The 20,284-nt window shown below is 37.7% G+C and overlaps 1 protein-coding gene across 1 annotated transcript in view; it reads left to right on the plus strand.

The window, feature by feature from the left end:
- Positions 1-20,284, plus strand: part of DGLUCY (D-glutamate cyclase) — a 208,993-nt gene that overhangs the window by 154,367 nt on the left and 34,342 nt on the right. Inside the window, 2 exon segments of the mRNA XM_072624965.1 lie at positions 4,020-4,280; positions 14,626-14,728. Of these exon segments, the coding sequence (XP_072481066.1) occupies positions 4,020-4,280; positions 14,626-14,728 (364 nt within the window).

Below are 20,284 nucleotides of genomic sequence, written 5' to 3' on the forward strand. Positions count from 1 at the left end.
CCTATCAGGGAGTACAAGGGGGTTCCAGAAAACAAGGTCTATTATACTCTAATGCGAGCTCCCCCTCCCTAATGCCCTTCGCCTTATCCCATTGACTGGACTTCACGGGGCACAATCTATTCCAGGAAATCTTCCACAGCTGCAAAGCACACACAAGCTTGGTTGAAAATTTTGCAAGGGTAAGCAGTTTAAGTTGGGAGGGTAGGGCATATGCTATGTACCTAAAAACGAGGTCGGGATGAAGGGCAGGGGTCGGACACAGGACAGGATACAGGGAAACAGTATGTTTCTCTACAAGCTGCAGATGTAGTTTTTCAAGGGAGTGTGTTTCAATATTACAAGAAACAATTAACTCTCTGAGGAGGCTTCACTTCTGAGAGATCATCTCTCACACCTGGGGCAGACTAGCAGCAATGTCACTCCTATAGAGCCAGCCACCAGAAAGACTCTGTTACCGCAGCAATCTAGTAGCAAGGCCCCACCCCTGGAACAGGCCAGGGGAGCCCAACAGGGAGCTCCCTCCCCTACTACAAGCCAGAAGAGAAACCTACCCTCCAGAGAGAACAAGCAGCTAAGGCCTAAAACCCAGTGAAAACCAGCGGTAAGACCCAGAGCCCCAGCACAAGAAACCTGGGACAATGTAGGACCAGAAGCCAATTCTCACATAAAAATACCAAGTCAAAAAAAAAAAGACAGAAAAAAATGCGCAAAAAATAAAAATAGAGCTTGACTACAGAAAGTTACTATGGTGATAGGCAAGATCAAGGTACAAACTTGGAAGAGGACAATACTATCAAAATGGCTACATGTGAAGCCTCAAAGAAAAATGTAATTAGGTCTCATATCTAAAAAGAATTCCTGAAAGAGATTAAAAAGGATTTTAAGAAACAATTAGAGAGGTAGAAATCAAATTGGAAAAGAAATGAGAGTAATGCAAAAGAATCATGACAAAAGAGTCAATAGCATGGGAAAAGATATCCCTAAAAGAGAATTGGCCAAATGGGAAAAGGAAGTATAAAAGCTCACTAAAGAAAATAATTCCTTAAAAATTACAAGTGAACAAGTGGAAACTAATGACTCTATGAGACATCAAGATACAATTAAAAAAAAATAAAAGAAAATGTGAAACCTCTCATTGAAAAAACAGCTGACCTAGCAAATAGATATAGGAGAGATAACATAAGAATTATTGAACTACCTAAAAATCAGGATTAAAAAAAAAAGCCTGGACAACATCTTTTAAGAAATTATCAAAGAAAACTGCCCTGATATATTAGAACCAGAAGGCAAAATAGAAATTGAATGAATCCACTGATCACCGCCTGAAAGAGATCCCAAAATGAAAACACCCAGGAACATCGTAGTCAAATTCCAGACCTCACAGATCAAGAAGAAAGTATTGCAAGCAGCCAAAACAGAAACAATTCAACTATTGTGGAGCTACAATCAGATCTGGCAGCTTCCACATTGTAGAATAAGAGGGCTTGGAATATGATATGTAAGGTAAAGGAGTTAGGATTACAACCAAGAATTATCTACCCAGAAAAATTGAATATAATCTTTCAGGGAAAGAAATGGATAAATAATGTATTAGAGGACTTTCAAGCATTTCTAATTGAAAGACTGGAGCTGGATAAAAAAAATCTGATCTCCAAATATAAGACTCAATCAAGGGAATCATAAAAAAGCAACAAAGAAATAAAAAAGAGAAAACATAAGAAATTCAGTAAGGCTAAAGAAACTGTTTATATTTCTATATGGGCAAGATAATATTTGTAGCTCTTAACTTTATTACATATAAGAGCAATTAGAAGGAGTATAGAGTATATAGAGTATAGTGGATATAAGGTGACTTTATTGGGATGCTATCCCCCCAAAAAAGAGGTGAGAAAGAAAATTGTATTGGAGGAATAAGGAGGGGGGAGATTGAATGGCATAAATTATCCCACATAAAAGAGGAATAAAAGAACTATTATAATGTAGGGGAAGATGGGAGGTGGTGAGCAAAGCTTAAATTTTCCTCTCATTAGAATTGGTTCAAAGAGGAAATAACATACACACTCAGTTGGATATAGAAATCTGTCTTACCCTCTAGGGAATTAAAAAGGAAGAGGTATAGAAGGAGGAAGGAGGCCTGATAAAAGGGAGGATATATTGGGGAAGATGGTGATCAGAACCAAAACACTTGTGAGGGGAGAAAAGGTAGGGGAGGAATGAAAGAGAGGGATAAACAGGGAAATACACGGTTAGTTAACTGTATGACACAAATATAGTGCTGATACCTAAACCAGGAAGAGCCAAAACAGAGAGAAAAAAAATATAGACCAATTTCCCTAGTATTGATGCAAATGTTTTAAATAGAATACTAGCAAAGAGATCAAAGCAATATGTCACAAGGATCACACACTATGATCAGGTGGGATTTATGCAAGGAATGCAGGACTGGTTTAATATTAGGAAAACAGCATAATTGACCAACAAAACCAACAGAAATCATATGATTATATCAATAAATGCAGAAAATGCCTTTAAAAAATAGCCAAAAAAATACCCATTCCTATTAAAAATATGAGAGAGCATAGGAATAAATGGAGCTTTCCTTAAAATACAAGTAATATTTACCTAAAACTATCAGCAAGCACTGTCTATAATGGAATAAGCTAGAAGCCTTCTCACTATAATCAGGGGGAGAAGCAAGGATGTCCGTTATTGCCTCTATTATTTAATATTGTATTAAAGATATTAGCTATAGCAGTAAAAAAAGAAAGAGAAATTAAATTAATTAGAATAGATAATGAGGAAATAAAGCTGTCATTCTTTACAGATGAAATGATGTGATACTTAGAAAATCCCAGAGAATCATTGTGTACAGTTGAAATGTTCCCAGTCACCAGTACTCTCCCAGGCTTTCTCCTTGCCTCTGTCCGTGTATAGACAAAGTGGCTTGTGAATGTTCTCAGTCACTATTACTCTCCCATACGGGGAGGACATCTTTAATTCCAGGGAATAACAGATATTTTGAGTTTCACATACTAAATAAGCTGATATCACAAAAATGGAAATTGAACAGTCGTAATGATAATAGTAGTAGTAGTAGTAGTAACTGGCATTTACAAATTGCTTTAAGGTTTGAAAAATGCTTTATATCCATTATCTTATTTGAGTTTTACAACAACCTTGTGAGGAAAAAGTGCTACAGATGTTATTATCTACATTTTCCAGATGAGTATACTGAGGCTGGCGGCTTAAATGACCTGTTCAGGCTCATAGAGCTGGTGTCTAGGGTAGGATTTAAACCCAGATCTTCCTGACTCTAATTTCAGCACTCCATTCACTATGTTATAATGTTCCAGTACTTACACTTGGAACCCAACTATGTAGCCTGCTATGAGAGAAAGAGATTTGGCTCATCTATACACCAGTTATATATAAGGCTTACTCTGAGCCTCAGTTTCTTTGTCTGTAAAACAGGGTTCTCTCTGAAATTTTGAGTTGCAGAGCTGGTGTCGACTCACACTGGCAGAGGGAATTCCTTATCAAGCCCACCCAAGACAAATAAAATAAGTAGTCTTGTCCTCAAATCAACAAATCGTGGTTTAAAGCCTCAGTTTCCTTATCTAAGTTTTTTTGTGAGGAAAATGTTATACAAGCTTTAAAGTGCTATATATAATGTTGCATCATCATCATCATCATCATTATTATTGTCATTCCTTTCTTTGTATGGGGAGTTGCTTTACCCTCACATCTCCTTTTCCGTAGGGATGGAAGTTGCACTAGGAGATCATTTGAATTCAGTCTAAACAACCCTGGCAATTTAGTAACAGTCTAAGGAGGATATGATTCCAACTGTGAATGACTTTAACTCGTTAGCACCATTGTCCTTCCTCTTGATACTGTTCTTTGATATTTTTGCCAAAAATGATTTCTTTAAAGCAAAGAAAAATAATACTCAAATACACACAAGAAATTAACCCTTTTTAAAAAAATATATTTGTAAGATACTGTTTTTGTAATTTTAGGAAACAGAGGAATAAAACATTTGTTCAACAAAGATGAACTACTAAAGGCCTCTCTGTCCCTGTCACATGCTCGTTCAGTGCTCATCACCACTGGGTTCCCTACCCATTTCACTCATGACCCACCTGAAGAGACTGATGGTCCCCCAGGAGCCATCGCAATGGCCACCATTTTGCAAGCTTTAGAAAAGGAGGTTGCTATTGTTGTTGATGAGAGAGCCATGAGCTTGCATAGAAAAATTATTGAAGACTCAGTCAATCAAGGTGAGTTGAACCAAAAGAGAAGCATGTGGGCATGGATAAGATACTTTTTCTCTACGGTATTATGACCACTTTTAGCTAACTAGGTGATCCTTAGGCTGTGGAGGAGGCCTGAATTCAATTTTATTCCAAACTACAAACATTATTAAGTGGCTACTAATTGCTAGACCAGAGGTTTGTGTACCCGTCTCTCTCCCCTTTATATGGGTTGGTGTTGTTTGGTTGTTCTGTCCTCTCTGATGCTTCATGACCCCTATGGACCATAGCATGCCAGTGCTGTCCATGGGATCATGAAGAGTTGGACATGACTAAAAGATACTGGAGTAGTTTGCCATTTCCTTCTCCAATTCTTTTTACAGGTGATGAAACTGAGGCAAACAAGGTTAAGTGATTTGCTAATAAGTATCCGAGGCTACATGTGAACTCAGGTCTTCCTGACTCCCAGCTCAATGCTTTATCCACTGAGCCACGAAGCTGCCTCTTTTGTGGGTAGCAATACTCATCTAGAGTCAGGGCAGGAATGTGTATCAGCTAGAAATAGGTCAACATGTTGTGATGTCAGCTTGAGGTCACTACCCATCTCTGCATCATTACCTCCTGATTCTCAGTGGTGTTTAGGAGAGGAGGATAGATTGTTTTCCACAGCCTGCTCCTTTAGCCCTTCTCCCCCCAACAAGTTACACTCTCAGAGATGCTTTTATAATAAGAGGGCCTGAGTCCCAGAAGGTTATTGGTTTAAAATTACTGAGATTCTAGAGAGGCAACATAGGCACATAGATTTGTAATACAGAAACAGCTGGAAGCAACTTAGGAGGCCATTGAATCCAACCTTTTATTTTACAGATGAGGAAACTGAGGGAGACAGAGGTTCAATGACTTGTTTAGGGTCATACAGCTAGTAGGTGCCTGAAGTGGGATTTGAACTCAGAATTTCCTAGCTTGAAGTCCTACCCTCTATGCACCATACCAGCTTATGCTGACTGTACCACTAACTCAGCATCAAGGCCAACTACTTCACCACTTTGGGCCTCAGTTTCCTTTTCTGTAAAACCATTTGATCTTAATAGTCTCTTCTATATTTGAAGTATGGTGACTCTGTTTCCTATTGGGCTTGTAGTTTTAGGAAGTAAGCTCAGAATGATTTTGACTTCAGTTCTTACAGCTGTCTTGACTGATTTTTTGCTGACCAAGTTCCTAAAGTCACCTTGATTCTCTGAAATCAATCTCCTGAAATCTCAAGCTGTGGACTCCCACTGTACATAAATTCTGATCCCCACTTGGCTTAGCCTGTGATTTGAATGGATGACTTGATACAGTGGATTTTGGAAAGCTTTCATTAAATTTGGAAGAAAAAGATGAAGACCTTTAGGTCTTTCAGTGAGAATTATTTCAACCCTACTTGTGACTTGAATGTAAATAACTTTCAGTTATCTGGGAAAACCTAAGACTGTAAGGTATTGCTAAGCAGAAATTCCATCTGAATGAGAATGGGGATATTCATCCACTCATTATAACGTCCAGATCTCATGCGTGATAAATTTATGGTTGGTAATATAATGTGAATCCTCATCACTGCTCTGTAATACTGTTACTGACCCTGTCACTCATTTCCCAGAATTCTTCTTCTCATTGTCTGAAGCATCCCTTCACCCTCAAGATCATAGCCTTCTTAATTGAGAAAATTAAGGCCATCCTAAAAGAACTCCCTTAACATTTCTCAGCATCCCCATCCATCCTCCCTTCTCTCCATCCCATCTCAGGATGGTTGTCTGAATCCTTGATCCATCCCCTTTTGCCTTCCTGAGAACCTTGCAACTATCTGCTCACTTGCATTTATCTTCATTTTCACCTTTTTCATTGCTTTCTTCCTTTTCTGGGCCTAGCCAAGATCAGGCTAGTTTACCCAAGTGTGAAATTAGAATGCCATGAAACACTCATGGGTGATAATATTCAATAAGAATAAATTTATTTACCAAGGTTTAAAAGTATATGGTTACTAACTCAAATGGATGATTGTCTCTTGTGCCTCTACATTTGCCACAGGAGTGTTGGGTTGGAAAGACATCCTATAGGGCTGTGAGAATTCCATTAAATCACCACATGCCAACTCTTCATGAGGAAACCATGTCAGTGGTCCCATAGGCCAACCATACCCCAAGGTTGGCTTCATTGTCCCCATAAAGAAAAACTGGCCCAATTTGTGTAAAAGAGTTGCTGACAGTACCTCTCTGCATCTGTTCTTAAATATGCTCAGATCTCCTCAAACCTAAAAAAAATCTGTCCCTTAACCTAACCACCCAGGTTAAGAGCCCTCCTCCTTTCTCCTCCCTTTCATTGCTAACATTCTTGAAAAAGCTGCCTATAGCTGATGCCTTTCCTTCTTTACCTCTCCTCAACCCCTTGTAATGGTGTTTTTCTCTTCACCATTCAAGGAAATTACTCTTTTAGAAGTCAGTTATGACCTCCCGATAAACAAATAATAAAAGGGAAGTTAAAGAACATTAAATCCATCCTTTCCCATATTACAGGTGAGGAAAATGAGGCCCAGAAAAAGAAAATTGTCTTATTTCAGTTCTCATCCATTTGACCACCTCCTCTTAATGGAAGCACATTAATGGGGTTCTTCTACCTTGACTTCAGAAATACCATATTCCTTGTTTTCTAACTGCTACTCTAATCATCTCTTCTCTGTGACTCTGACCTCTTCCCATTCCCTTTAAGATTGGTATGTCCTGTCTTTGAACTTTTCCCTTTGTTCTTGGCAGTCTCTAGGGCTTCAGTGATGACTTATATGCCAATAATTAACAAATACATATGCATATATATATATATATATATATACACACACAAATACACGCACATACATACATGGATCTATATATGTACATATACGTGTGTATATTAAAAGAGAGCAAAGGGGAGGGAAGGAGGGAGAGAGGTCACCAGGTGGTACAGTGCTGAACATGGAGTCAGGAAGACCTGAGTTCAAATCTGACCTCAGACACTTAATTGCATGGTCCTAGGCAAGTCACTTAATATTTCTCAGTCTCAGTTTCCTCATCTGTAAAATGAGGATATTTAAAGTACCCATCTCCTTGGGTTGTTGTGAGGATAAAATGAGATATTTGTAAATGACTTTGCAACCTCAAAGCACCGTCTAAGTGCCAGATATTAGTATTATTGTTATTATCATCTATATGTCTAGTTTTCACCTCTCTCCAGGTTCTACTTCTGTATCTTCAATTGCTTATAGAATGTGTGCAACTGAATGCCTCACTGGAACCTCAAACTGAATGTGCTTCAGACCATAGTTACTGTCTTGCCCTCTCAATCTGTTTCTCCCGACTTCACCATTTCAGTTATTATCACTACCATTCACTCAGTTTTCCAAATCTTCATGTAATTTTTTAATGCTTCATTTTCCCTCTCGTGTCAAACTCATTTCCAAGTGCTATCAACTCTACTTCTATAGTACCTCTGGAATCTCTGCTTCTCTATTCCCTCTGCTCCCACCCCAACGCAGGCCTTTACTACATGCTTATGCTATTGCAATAACTTCCTAAAGGGTCTTCCCATCACTCTTCTCTCCCTCCTCCAAACCATCCTTTCCTCTGCTGTAAGATTAATCTTCCTTATTTAATTACCAGGGAATGCTACTGGCCAAATGCCTGATCCTTTTCAGTGGTAGGGGTCAAGTGTCAGTGCTCTAGCACAAACCAGAGGGTACTCAGAACTAACACTATGCTCTGTATGATCTTGAGAGAGCTTCCTCTGTTTCCCAGAACTGCCCTTTTGTGGGTGGTAACACTCATCTGGTGAGTGTCAAAGTGTGATATGTGTGGATTTATGCAATTGACACTTATGGCTTGTGGTATCCCCTGGAAAATTCCGCTAGCTTTGCTTCACTGCTATGTTTAGGACTTAAAACACAAAAGTTTGTGTAATGAAATTGATCATGTAATTATGCTTATCTGTATATAGTTCTTTACATTTAACCATAGAAAACAAGGAAAATACTAAATATATTTAATCAGTTACTCCATGCACTCTGTTCCCAGTTTTCAGAACTTCTAGTTCTACCCAAGGGGAGAAAAACAATCTATTCTCTGTGATAGCTATCAGTTATAGTGCTCTCAGATTTGTTAAGTATTTTTTATATCTTATCTCATTTGATCCCCACAACAACCCTGTGAGCTAAGTGCTATTATTAAACTTATTTAAGAGATGAAGAAACAGAGGCTGAAGGAGGTTAAATTACTTGTCCAAGATCATACAGCTAATCAATATTTTGGAGGCAGGATTCAAACTCGGGTCTTTCTGAGTCTAAGTCTGTCATCCTATTCACCATGCTACCTACCTGTCTCTTAACTAAAATCTTCCAGAGACATAACTGATTAATAAAAAAACATTCTTGCCTAGACAGAAAATTGCCTTCAACAGAATTCCTCTTGCTGGTCAGAAAAGCCCTCTGATGCAAGCAATTTCTAACGCATGTTTTAGTAATAATAAAACACAAGATGAAGAAATTCCACAAAGATGAAGAAATTCAAGAGCAATGAAGAAAAAGTAGGTAGGTTTCAGTTAGAGTCTTTGAATTATTTACCAAAATGAACAGTAATAATATTAATATTGGTACTCATCCCAGTGGGGAAGTTCTGTCTTCTCAGAAAACTAAGAATTTACTCTTTTAATCTGGTCAGAGGCATACTTCACTCTTGAGTTGGTCTATGATAAATAAGGGAAATTTTCTTCTATTGATCTACTCACCAGTTCTGAATTTGGGAGATAAAGTGGATTAAGTATATTTCCTGTTTTGATTAGGACTTTAATTAAAGAGATACTAAGAAGCAAAAAAAAAAGTAAAAAAATAAAAATATCAGACTCTGGAGATTGTAACAATATAAATTTTTTTTCAATCAGTAAGACTTTATTTTCTCTCCCTTCTCTCTCCTTCTTCCCCCAATTTTTTCATTTACTTATGTATTTTAACCTTCATTTAAAAAAACTGAGCTCCAAATTCTCTCCCTTCCTCCTGCCCCTCCTTCACCCACTGAGAAAGTAAGAAATATATGTGAAGTCACATAAAACATATTTCCATATTAGCTATGCTGAAAAAAATACAACAAAAAGCAAGAAACATAAAGTGAAAAAAGTATGCTTCAATCTACACTCGGAGTTCATCAGTTCTCTCTGGAGGTGGATAGCATATTTTTCATCCTTTGAAATTATCTTGGATCATTGTCTCTATCTTATGAATACATTGTATAACATTTATGGTATTTATAAATTGTATTTATCTTATAGTTGTCTTTCAAAATTGATCATCTTCTGTGTACAATCTTCTCCTAGTTCTGCTCACTTTACTTTGCATCAATTCATATAAGTCTTATCAGATTTTTCTGAAACCATCCACCTCATCATTTTAAAGTGCAGTAGTATTCCATCTCAACAGTATGCCACAGCTTATTTAGCCATTCCTCAACTGATGGGCATCCCCTCAAATCTCCAATTCTTTGCCACCACAAAAAAAAAGCTGCTATAAATATTTTTGTAGATGTGGGTCCTTTGAGATATAGACCTAGTATTGCTGGATCAAAAGATATACACAGTTTGATAGCCCTTTAGGCTTTTTTCCAAATTGTTCTCCAGAATGGTTGGGCCAGTTCACAACTCCACCACCAGTGCATTAGTGAATCTATTTTTCCTTATCCTCTCCAGCATTTATAATTTTCCTTTTCTGTTATGTTAGCCAATCCGATAGGTGTGATGTGGCACCTCAGATTTGTTTTAATGTGCATTTCTCTAATTAGTAGTGATTTAAAATGACTATTGATAGCTTTGGTTTCTTCTTCTGAAAACTACTTGTTCATATATTTCTTCACATACTTTGGCCATTTATCAGTTTATCTTATTTTTATAAATTTGGCTTAGTTCTCTGCATATTTGAGAAATCAGGTCCTTGTCAGAAAAACTTGATGTAAAAATTGTTCCCAAAAGGACACACATGCATAAAAATATTTGTAGTACCTCTTTTTGGGGGTGGCAAAGAATTGGAAATTGAGGGGTTGCTTATTAGTTGGGGAATGACTGAACAAGTTGTGGTATATGAATGTAATGAAATACCACTGTGCTATAAGAAATGATGAGCAGGCAGATTTCAGAAAAACCTGGAAAGATTTATATGAACCGGTGCCGAGTGAAGAGAGCAGAACCAAGAGAACATTGCATACAGCAGCAGCATCATTGCACAATGATCAACTTTGATAGATTTGGCTCTTCTCAGCAATACAATGATCTAAGACAATTCCAGAAGACTCAAGATGGAAAATACTACCCACATCAAGAGAAAGAACTATGGAATCTCAGTGCAGATCAAAGCATACTATTTTCACCATTTTTTGTTTGTTTTTCCTTTCTCTTTCCCTTTTGTTCTGACTCTTCTTTCACAACCTGACTAATGTGGAAATGTTTAATATGATTGTACATGTATAATCTATATCAGATTGCTTGCCATTTTGGGGAGGGAGGAGAGGAAGCAGGGGGGAGAAAATAGTTTGGAACTCAAAATCTTATAAAAGTGAATGTTGAAAACTTTCTTTACATGTAATTGGAAAAGAAAATATTAAATTTTTTTCCCAGTTTCCTTTGTTATTCATTTGTTTTTCAGTAGTATCTGACTTTTCATGACCCCATTTGGGATTTTCTTGGCAGAGATAATGAAGTGCCATTGCCATTTCCTTCTCCAGCTCATTTTACATAAAAGGAAACTGAGGCAAATAGGGTTAAGTGATTTACCCAGGGTCACACATTGTCTGAAGCCAGATTTGAACTCAAGAAAGCGAGTCTCCCTGACTGTAGGCCCAGCACTGTACCCACCTTATGCCCTTTTGGCTGCATTGGTTTTGTTTGTACAAAACATTTTAATTTATGTAATCAAAATTATTCATTTTACTTCCTATGATCCTTGCCATCTCTTGTTTGGTTATAAACTCTTCCTTTATCCATAGATTGACAAGTAAATTTTTCCATGCTCCCCTAATTTACTTAATTTACTTACCCTTTACATCTAAATCATTTACCCATTTTGACCTTATTTTGGTTTGTGTTGTGAAATGTTGGTCTGTGCCTAGTTTCTGCCAAACTGCTTTCCAATTTTTGTCAAATGGTAGAGTTCTTGCCCCAAAAGCTTAGATTTTTGAGTTGATCAAACACTAGATTTTTATGGTCATTTAGTACTGTGTATTGGGTACCTAAACTATTCCACTGATTCACCACTGTGTCTTAGCCAGTACCAGATTGTTTGATGATTACTATTTTGTAATATAATTTGAAATCTGGCCTCTTGCCACAATTTGAAGAAGAAAAAAAAATAAAACCCTTGCAATGAATATGTATAGTCAAGAAAAACAAATGCCCGTACTGGTTATATCCAAAAATGTATGCTTCATTCTGAACCTTAAACCCTATACCTTTCTGTCATGAGTTGAGTAGCATACTTCATCATAAGCCCTCTGGAATTGTGGTTGATAATTGCATTGCTCAGAGTTCTTAAGTCTTTCCAAGTTACATGAATTCTTAATTTTTGTGACACAGTGGAGGTCTTAGTGCTAACCAGAAGCTTAAGAGACATGCAGTTCATGTTGTCAGATTTAAACCTCCTGCTGCTGCTGTATCAAGGTGCCAGTGCCGTTCACTGAGTTCTGAGTCATACTTTCTGAGGACTTGTGTTCTTCACAGTCTGCCCTATTGTTGCTGCTTGTCTGCTCGCCTTTCTTTACACCTGTAAGTGCACAGGATGTGGGTCTTCAATGGTCACACTATTTTTCACATTTTTCATTTTCATCCAATGGATGGATAGAAGGAAAGCTATATAAGTACCCTAAGTCCTTTCCCCTTACCCTATTGCTTCTTCCCAAATGTGTGCCCCAGCTTCATCCTGTGTCACTTTCTATAAAAGGCTGAACCCAATTCTCCCATTTGCTTTTTAGCTCCTCCCATAGCCAACTATTGGCTGCTTTTCTATGTATCCAGAGTAATTAGCATAGTGCTTGGTACATAGTAAGTACTTTAAAAGTGATTGACTTTCCAAAGCTTTATCTAGGGCCAACCCAAAGCATAGGACTAATGACTTCTTCCCTCCTCTGAGCATAGCAAAGCAGAGTTAGAAGGAGGGTTACACTTAGGCACGGATCAGACCATCTTTTTCCTCTTCAGGAAATCAGTTGATGTCTCCCTCTTTTCCTACCAAATGAAATTCCTTCTGTTATGCTGTCTTTCAAGGCTTTCCATATTCTGGTGCTCCCCTGCCTCTCCAGTTTCAAACTGTGTGAATATTCTGGACCAGTTCTTCCAGCCCAATTGGATTAGTTTTATCATCTCTTACATACCATAGGATACTTAATACATTATGGCCAACATTAATATAGAACTTTAGAGTTTTGCCAAATGCTTTACAAATATTAACTGATTTTATCCTCACAACTACCTTGGGAATAAAAGTGTTATTGTTATTATCATCATTTTACGCATGGGGAAACTGAGGTAGAGGTTCATTGACTTATCCAGCATCACACAGCTAGTAAGTGTCTGGGGCAGGATTTGGATACAGGTCCTCCTGATAGCCCTCTATCCACTGAGCCACTGAGCTGCCTCTAATTATTACTTTGTGCTTTTGTTCAAATGATTACCTATACCTAAAATAACCTCTGAAAGTGATTGGTAAAACTGGAGGTTCTGGCTACAAAAATCAAAGATTCCAGCTAAACAAAAGAATGATTGTTAATTTCTGTGGGATCTATAAGGTAGTGATTGGATAATTCCTATCTTTCCTTTTAGAGATGACTAGTCTTACTCTGACCTTTGACACTTCTAGGACTTCCTTGAAGCAATTACTACATTAGTGTTTATTTGAATACATGTTATATATCTCTAACAGTCTGTAAGCTCCATGAGCAAAAAGATAATGTCTGAACTAAATTTTGTATATGATCCAGTATTTACTACAACTTTACGTCCAACAGATACTCGACAAATGTTTTTTGAATTAAATTGTTTTGAAACAACATGGGATTTTTAAATACTCTTTAAAAAGTCCAACAGCAATGTAGCATGAAGGTCATCCTTATTTTGAGCCATAAATAAGCCTTTCTTTGAAACTCAGGATCATGCTTTTTATTCCCTGCAAAGAATTTACAAATCCTTGTTGATTGACTTGACTTGGTTTGACAAAGCTGTATGGAAAGGGTCAACACAAGGCCTGTAGAGGTCTCTCCTATTCATTTTCCAAACTGCTTAAGATTCAGAGATAATATATTCTGTCTCCCCAATTCAATTCACTGAAGAAGAAATAGAAAAATATAGGAAGACATATTGTCTCCCCAGTTCAATTCAACAAACATTTGTTGAGACTATACTGGACTCCTGGGGCAAGTAGAACTCTACTTCTACTAGAATAAGACACAGTCCCTACTCTGAGGAGTTTACAATGTAGCAAAGAACATAAGATAAATTCACAGATATCTCTATATTGAACTCTCATCTTCCAGTGTCATATTTCCAGCTAAGGTTACCTGCAACATGATATTGTTGCTCCTTTGATCTATCATATTTAATATCACCCAGCCCAAACTTACTATCTAGTAAAATACAGAAAGAGAAAAGGTGACTTCTAAGCAGACATGATAAAGGAGGAAGACTCGTTCTGATTGGGGATTTTGGAGTGGGGCCAGAGAGGCCTCATGGAAGAGGAGCAAACTGTATCTTGAAGGACAGATGAGATTTCCATTGTCAGATATGAAAAGAAGGGGTACTAAGTAGAAGGAATGGCATTAGCATGGCTGAGGTTCCTAAAACAACATTTATCATGATCAGTGAAAGTGAATCTCCCTTATTTACCAAGCCACAATCCTAGTTACACCAGCCTACCTAATCATAACGTGAAAGAAATCAGCTTTCTTTTCCAATATGACCTGCCTAAATATTAGCTCACCTAGACTTGTGTCTTACTTATAAGCTGATGCATGTTTGTTGATGATGATGGTGGTGATTTCCAACATGGTAGCTAAAGGCGGATAGAGCACCGGCCCTGGAATCAGGAAGACTTGAGTTAGAATCCAGAGTTGGTCACTTTCTAGACATGTGACCATAGGCAAGTCACTTAATCTCTGTTTATCTCAGTTTTCTCAACTGTAAAATGGGACCTACCTCACAGGGTTATTGGTGAGAATTAAATGAGATGATATTTGTAAAAACCCTAAGCACAGTGCCTGATGTAGGTGCTATGTAAGTAATTATTCCCTTCCCAAATGCAATTCTGGAGGATAGTCTCTTATGTTTTCTTTGTTTTTAGGTGTTCTGAAGACAACAATACCTCTGTTAAGTTACCAAGGTGATGAAGTAGGAGGATCAGCTTTCATGTTCTTGTGTAAGAATGGGAATCCCAGATCACCAAGGTATGTCCTGTCCTATGGCATTCTGTTGTAAAGTTCATAGTTCCATGACTATTTTCCCCAAGGTGAAGTAACATTCTGCTTGCTCATTCATTAAAAATTTTCATTTAGATGTTTGCTAAAAATCTATTACTTCATAAACCCAAAGACCCAGGGTTTTAGGACAAAAACTCATTATTTGACAAAAACTGCTGGGAAAACTGGAAAACAGTATGACAGAAACTAGGTATAGACCAACATCTCACACCGTATACCAAGATAAGATCAAAATGGGTATGTAATTCAGACATAAAGGGTGATACCATAAGAACATTAGGGGAACATGGAATAGTTTACCCATCAAATCCATGGATAAGGGAAGAATTTAGGACCAAAAAAGCTAGAGAGTATGTTATGAAATATAAAATGGATAATTTTAATTAAATAAATTAAAAAGTTTTTGCACAAACAAAACCAATGCAACCAAAATTAGAAAAATAGCAGAACACCGGGGGGGGGGGGGGCCGAGGAGGGATTTTGCAACAAGTATCTCTAATAAAGGCCTTATTTCTCAAATATAGAGAGAACTGAGCCAGATTTATAAGAATACAAGTAATTTCCCAATTGATAAATGGTCAAATGATATGAATAGGCAATTTTCAGACAAAGAAATCAAAGCTATCCATAGTCATATAAAAATGCTCTAAATCACTTGATTTGAGAAGTGCAAATTAAAACAATTGTTAGGTACCACCTCACACCCATCAAATTGGCTAATATGACAAAAAAGGAAAATTATAAATGTTGGCGAGCATATGGGAACACTGGGACACTAATGGAGTTATGAACTGATCCAACCATTCTGGAGAGCAGTTTGGAACAATGCCCAATGGTCTATAAAACTGTGCATACCTTTTGATCCACCAACACCACTACTAAGTCTCTACCCCAAAAGGGAAAAGAACCTATTTGTACAAAAATATTTATAGCAGCTCTTTTTTTTTTATGGTGGCTAAGAATTGGAAATTGAGGGGATGCCCATCAATTGGGGAATGGCTAAACAAGCTGTGGTATATGATTGTAATAAAATATTATTGTACTATAAGAAATGACAAATGGTGATTTTAGAAAATCTTGGAAAGACTTACATGAACTGATACAAAGGGATATGAGAAGAACCAAGACAATCCCAAAGGACCCAGGATAAAAAATGCTTTCCATCTCCAGAGAAAGAACTGATGCAGATTGAAACATGCTATTTTTTACCTTCTTCCTTCCTTCCTTCCTTTCTTTTTTCCTTCCTTCCTTCCTTTCAGTTTTCTTGCACAAAATGACTAATATAAAAATATTTTTCATGACTGCACATGTATAACCTTTATCAGATTGGTTACCATCCCTTGGAGATGGGGAGAGGGAGGGATAGAATTTGGAACTCAAAATGTAAAAAACAATGAATATTAAGAATTGTTTTTACACATAATTGGGGAAAAGTAAAATATTTTTTAAAAACCTGTTACATTCAAGGCCTTATGCTAAGTGCTGAAGATAAAGGATAATGAAAATATGGCCCCTGCCCTCAAAGAGTTTACAACCTACCAATGGAATAAGGAATAATCAAATATATATATTTGCATACATATAGGTATCTCTATACATGTATCCTACATATGATGCAAGATAGCGTGTGATAGGGGCAAAGAAGTATCTAAACAAAGCATTACAAAAACAGGAAGGATGATGTTTTCTTTTAGTTGGGAGGACAAAGGAAGGTTTTATGGAAGAGGTAAAGGAAGAAAAGTATTCTGAAATTCATGGAGGGAAGGAGAGTGAAGTAAATCTGGAAGAGCTGATTAGATCCAGATTGCAGAGCATCTTAAGTGTCAGGCTAAGGAATCTGTGTTCTCTCCTAGAGTCAGTAGGGAACCATTAGAGATTTTTGAGCAGAGGAGTAACATGGTAAGCCTTGTGCATTAGAATGATTATTTTAGTAATGGTGGGAAGGAAGGATTAGTGGCGGGACAGATAGGATGCAGAGTATATTAAAATATTCTAGGAAGGAGAATGTGAGGGTCTGAACTAGGGTGGTGGCAATATGACTGAATAGGAGAGTAGTATTTATCTGGGTTCATGTTGTAAGAAATTGGAAAATGTCCAATTTCAAAAGAAATTAAAAATCAAGGCAGGTTTAGGGGAAACGATGACAGATTCAGTTCTGGAAAAATTGAATGTGAAGTGCCTGGCAGCACATCTAGGTGAGAATGTATAGCAGATAGTTGGGAATGTGGAGGTGGAACTCAAGGGAGAGATTGGGACTGAGTATACACATCTGGGAAAGTGATAACCCAAACCCATGCAAACTGATGAAATCACCAAACGAGGGAGTATAGGGAGAAAAGAAAAGACAGAGCTTTAGTGAGCAGCTACACTTATGGGGCAGGAGAAGGAATATGATCTGTGAAGAGGTAGAAAGAGAAACAGGAAAGGCTCTGGAGGTCAGAGAAAGGGGAGGAAGAAGGAGGGAGGTGCTCCACAGTCAGGAGGAAGATCCAGAAAAGGAGACAGAGAAGGCACATCAGACATTGAAGGAGAACCAGAAAAGATTACTGCCAGGATAGAGGAAGAAGTTGGTCAACAGAGTCAAGGTCTGTAAAGAAATCAAGAAAGGTGAAGACTAAGCAAAGGTCATTTGGTTGAGCCATTGATAGGCTTGGGGAAAAGACTTTCAAAAGGATGGTTGAGTGGGATGCCAGATTTGTAGGATTTAAGAGAATGAGTAAAACGTGAGAAATTGGTGGTAATTGCAAGGAGTGAAGGACTTGGGCCGACAGGGAGGAGAGCTATAGAAAAATAGCTTGAGGAGACAGCTGGATTAAGTAAAAGTTTGGGTGTGGAGATCTAAGTATATTTATAAACATCAGGGAAGGAACCAGTGTATAAAGAAAAAGAGATGATTAAATTCATGTCCTCCTCAGCCCAGCCTCAGAGTCCATCATTTTCCTCCAGATGTAGCTCAAGCATCATCTTCTGTATAAAGTCTTTGCTGATCCTCCAGATACCGGTGTCCCCCCCTCGCAGACTCCCTTAGACTATATTTATTTTGCATTTACTTACATGTGTCCTTGTCTTCTCCACTAGAATGTGAGCTCCTTTTGAGTAGAAATTGTTTCATTCTTTATATTTCCAGTGCCTACCACATGGTTTGTAAGTAAATGCTTCTTGATTGATTGGATAGGCAAGATGTGTGAAAACATGGAGAGGTTTTGAGCTGTGGAGGAGGGAAGATGAGGAGGCTTCTGACAGATGGTTTCAGTCACAGAGGTAAAGGACAAAACAAGGTCTTCTGTTTTTATTTTTATTTTTGTTTTTGTTTTTTAATCTGGCAGACTACTGTCAACCTCATTCTTTCAGAACATAGACCATAGAGTAGGGGCAATAGGGATGTAGACTGGACCTGTGAATTTATTAGGTTAGAGAACTCCCAGATGAGGAAAAGTTCTTTACCAGTGCAAACCAGCACCCAGCTAGGAGAACTTATTTTTGTTTAGAGTGTAAATAAAATCTAGTCTAGAAGAAATCCAGCCCCAGAGCATCAAGTCTATGCCCTTGCACCATTCCATTGGAGTCTAAGGTAACCCAGCTCAAGAAGGAGAAAACCAACCAGAGTGGTCTGGGTAGAGAAATAGATTCCTTTGTCCAGATTGCTGGAGGCAGCTGAATCTCATGATCAAGTCACTTTCTCAGGAAGAGGAGCCGAAGACTTTTAGCCCACTTACTCATTAATATGTCCACCCCTTCATTAATTGTTCACCAGTAATGATTGATTTTCAACTGTCAATACTGAGAGACTGTGACTCTCCCAGGGCCACACCACCAGTATGGGTTGGAGAGGTATTTCTCTGGTCTTCTTGGTTACAAAGGCTAGGTTTTAAGGCCAGCTTAAATTTAAGGCCAGCTTCATTGTGTCAAGCTGTTTTACAAAAACAAACAAAAAACCCCACTTACTTTATTCCACAGGGATCCAAGTCCCTCATTTTGGCTTAGATGAGTAGCTATACATACATATATATATATATATATATATATATATATATATATATATATATATATATATATATATATATATATATATATATACACACACCTAATATGATTATACTGATAAGAGAAGTGACAGCTGATAATCTGATAAGAAGGAAGGAAACAGCAGAAATATAAAAACCACAATAGTTGGGGCCTTTCAACGTGAGGCAAACAGCCCTGTCAACATCCTCAAGGGCATCACTCTATCACTTTAATAAATAACCCAGAATGATCAGAAGAAGATGACATGATTTGTATCTTCTGTTTAATCTGGTAGATAAGTGTATAGTAAGTACATATTAGAAAAATTTTTCATCCAAATGGGTAAATTTTTGTTGAAAAATTTAGTACCAGTTTTCAGAAAATTCCTTGTTCCCCAATAAAACCAGAAAAAAGGCATTCCTTGTATTTGGTAAGGAAAGGGTAGTATGCCACATTCTGTAATGGCAAAAGAGTGAATTGCTTTCTTTGAGGGAAATGCATTAATTCTTCCAGACCAGAAAGTACCAATTAGTTAATTGCTTCTTTCCATAGCTAAGTGGCCCCTTCTGGCCTGAAAAATCAATACACCTCTGCACAGCGTGTAATTTAATTCTCCTTCTGTGGAAAGGTTCAGACACAGAGAGCAGTGCTGTGTATTCCTTCAGGAAGGGAAGGACTTATTGATCTGAATGGGCATTCTTTTTTTCTTATTCTCATTTCTCATTTTAACTGCATTAAGACCCAGGGGGAAACAGAAAGCCAGATGAAAGCTACCAGTCTCTTCTCACTCAGTTTAATAAGACACAAATCGAAGTACTTGTTACTTTTGCAATAAAAATCCCTGTATAACATAAAGTTGCCCAAACCCCTACCTATTCATTTCAAGCAATATTTGGTGCTATAAAAATCACAGCTCAGTAAAAGAACATGGGCCTGTCCCTTGACACTTACTGCAACAAGATTGGACAGGTGGGAACATTCTGAGTCATGGTCCTTAAAGATGCCTCTACTCTGTGCTTTATTTGATGATATAAAAATTAAGTTTCACAGGAAATATCAAATAAACTCATTTTTTTCTGGTACCATCCCATCTTCTACTTTAGAGTTTCCCATGCTTGCTTCTTATGGGGATACACTATAGAGATGTTAGGATCATTGGATTATAGATTTGGAGCTGGAAGGGACCTTATAGGCAATCTCACCTACCCGTCATTTTGCAGTTGTGATCACTGGGGCTGACATGTGAGATTTACCTAACGTCATAGTAAGTGGCAGAGCTGAGAAGGTAACTCAAGACAGCATCATAGGATCATGAATCTAGAGATGTGAGGGCCTTAGAGGGCCTTGATCTGAACCAAGCCTTTGATTGTCTAGTTGAGGAAACTGAAACCCAAAGAAATTAAGTGATTTTTACACATTTGCATAGCAATGATTTGAATTCAGGTGCTCTGACTCTAATTCTAGCATTCTTACTACCGGACCATTCATTCTGTCCCTTCTGCCTTATAGCTATCTCTC

The sequence above is a fragment of the Notamacropus eugenii genome, chromosome 7, assembly GCF_028372415.1.
Source record: "Notamacropus eugenii isolate mMacEug1 chromosome 7, mMacEug1.pri_v2, whole genome shotgun sequence".
In the NCBI taxonomy this organism is placed as follows: domain Eukaryota; kingdom Metazoa; phylum Chordata; class Mammalia; order Diprotodontia; family Macropodidae; genus Notamacropus; species Notamacropus eugenii.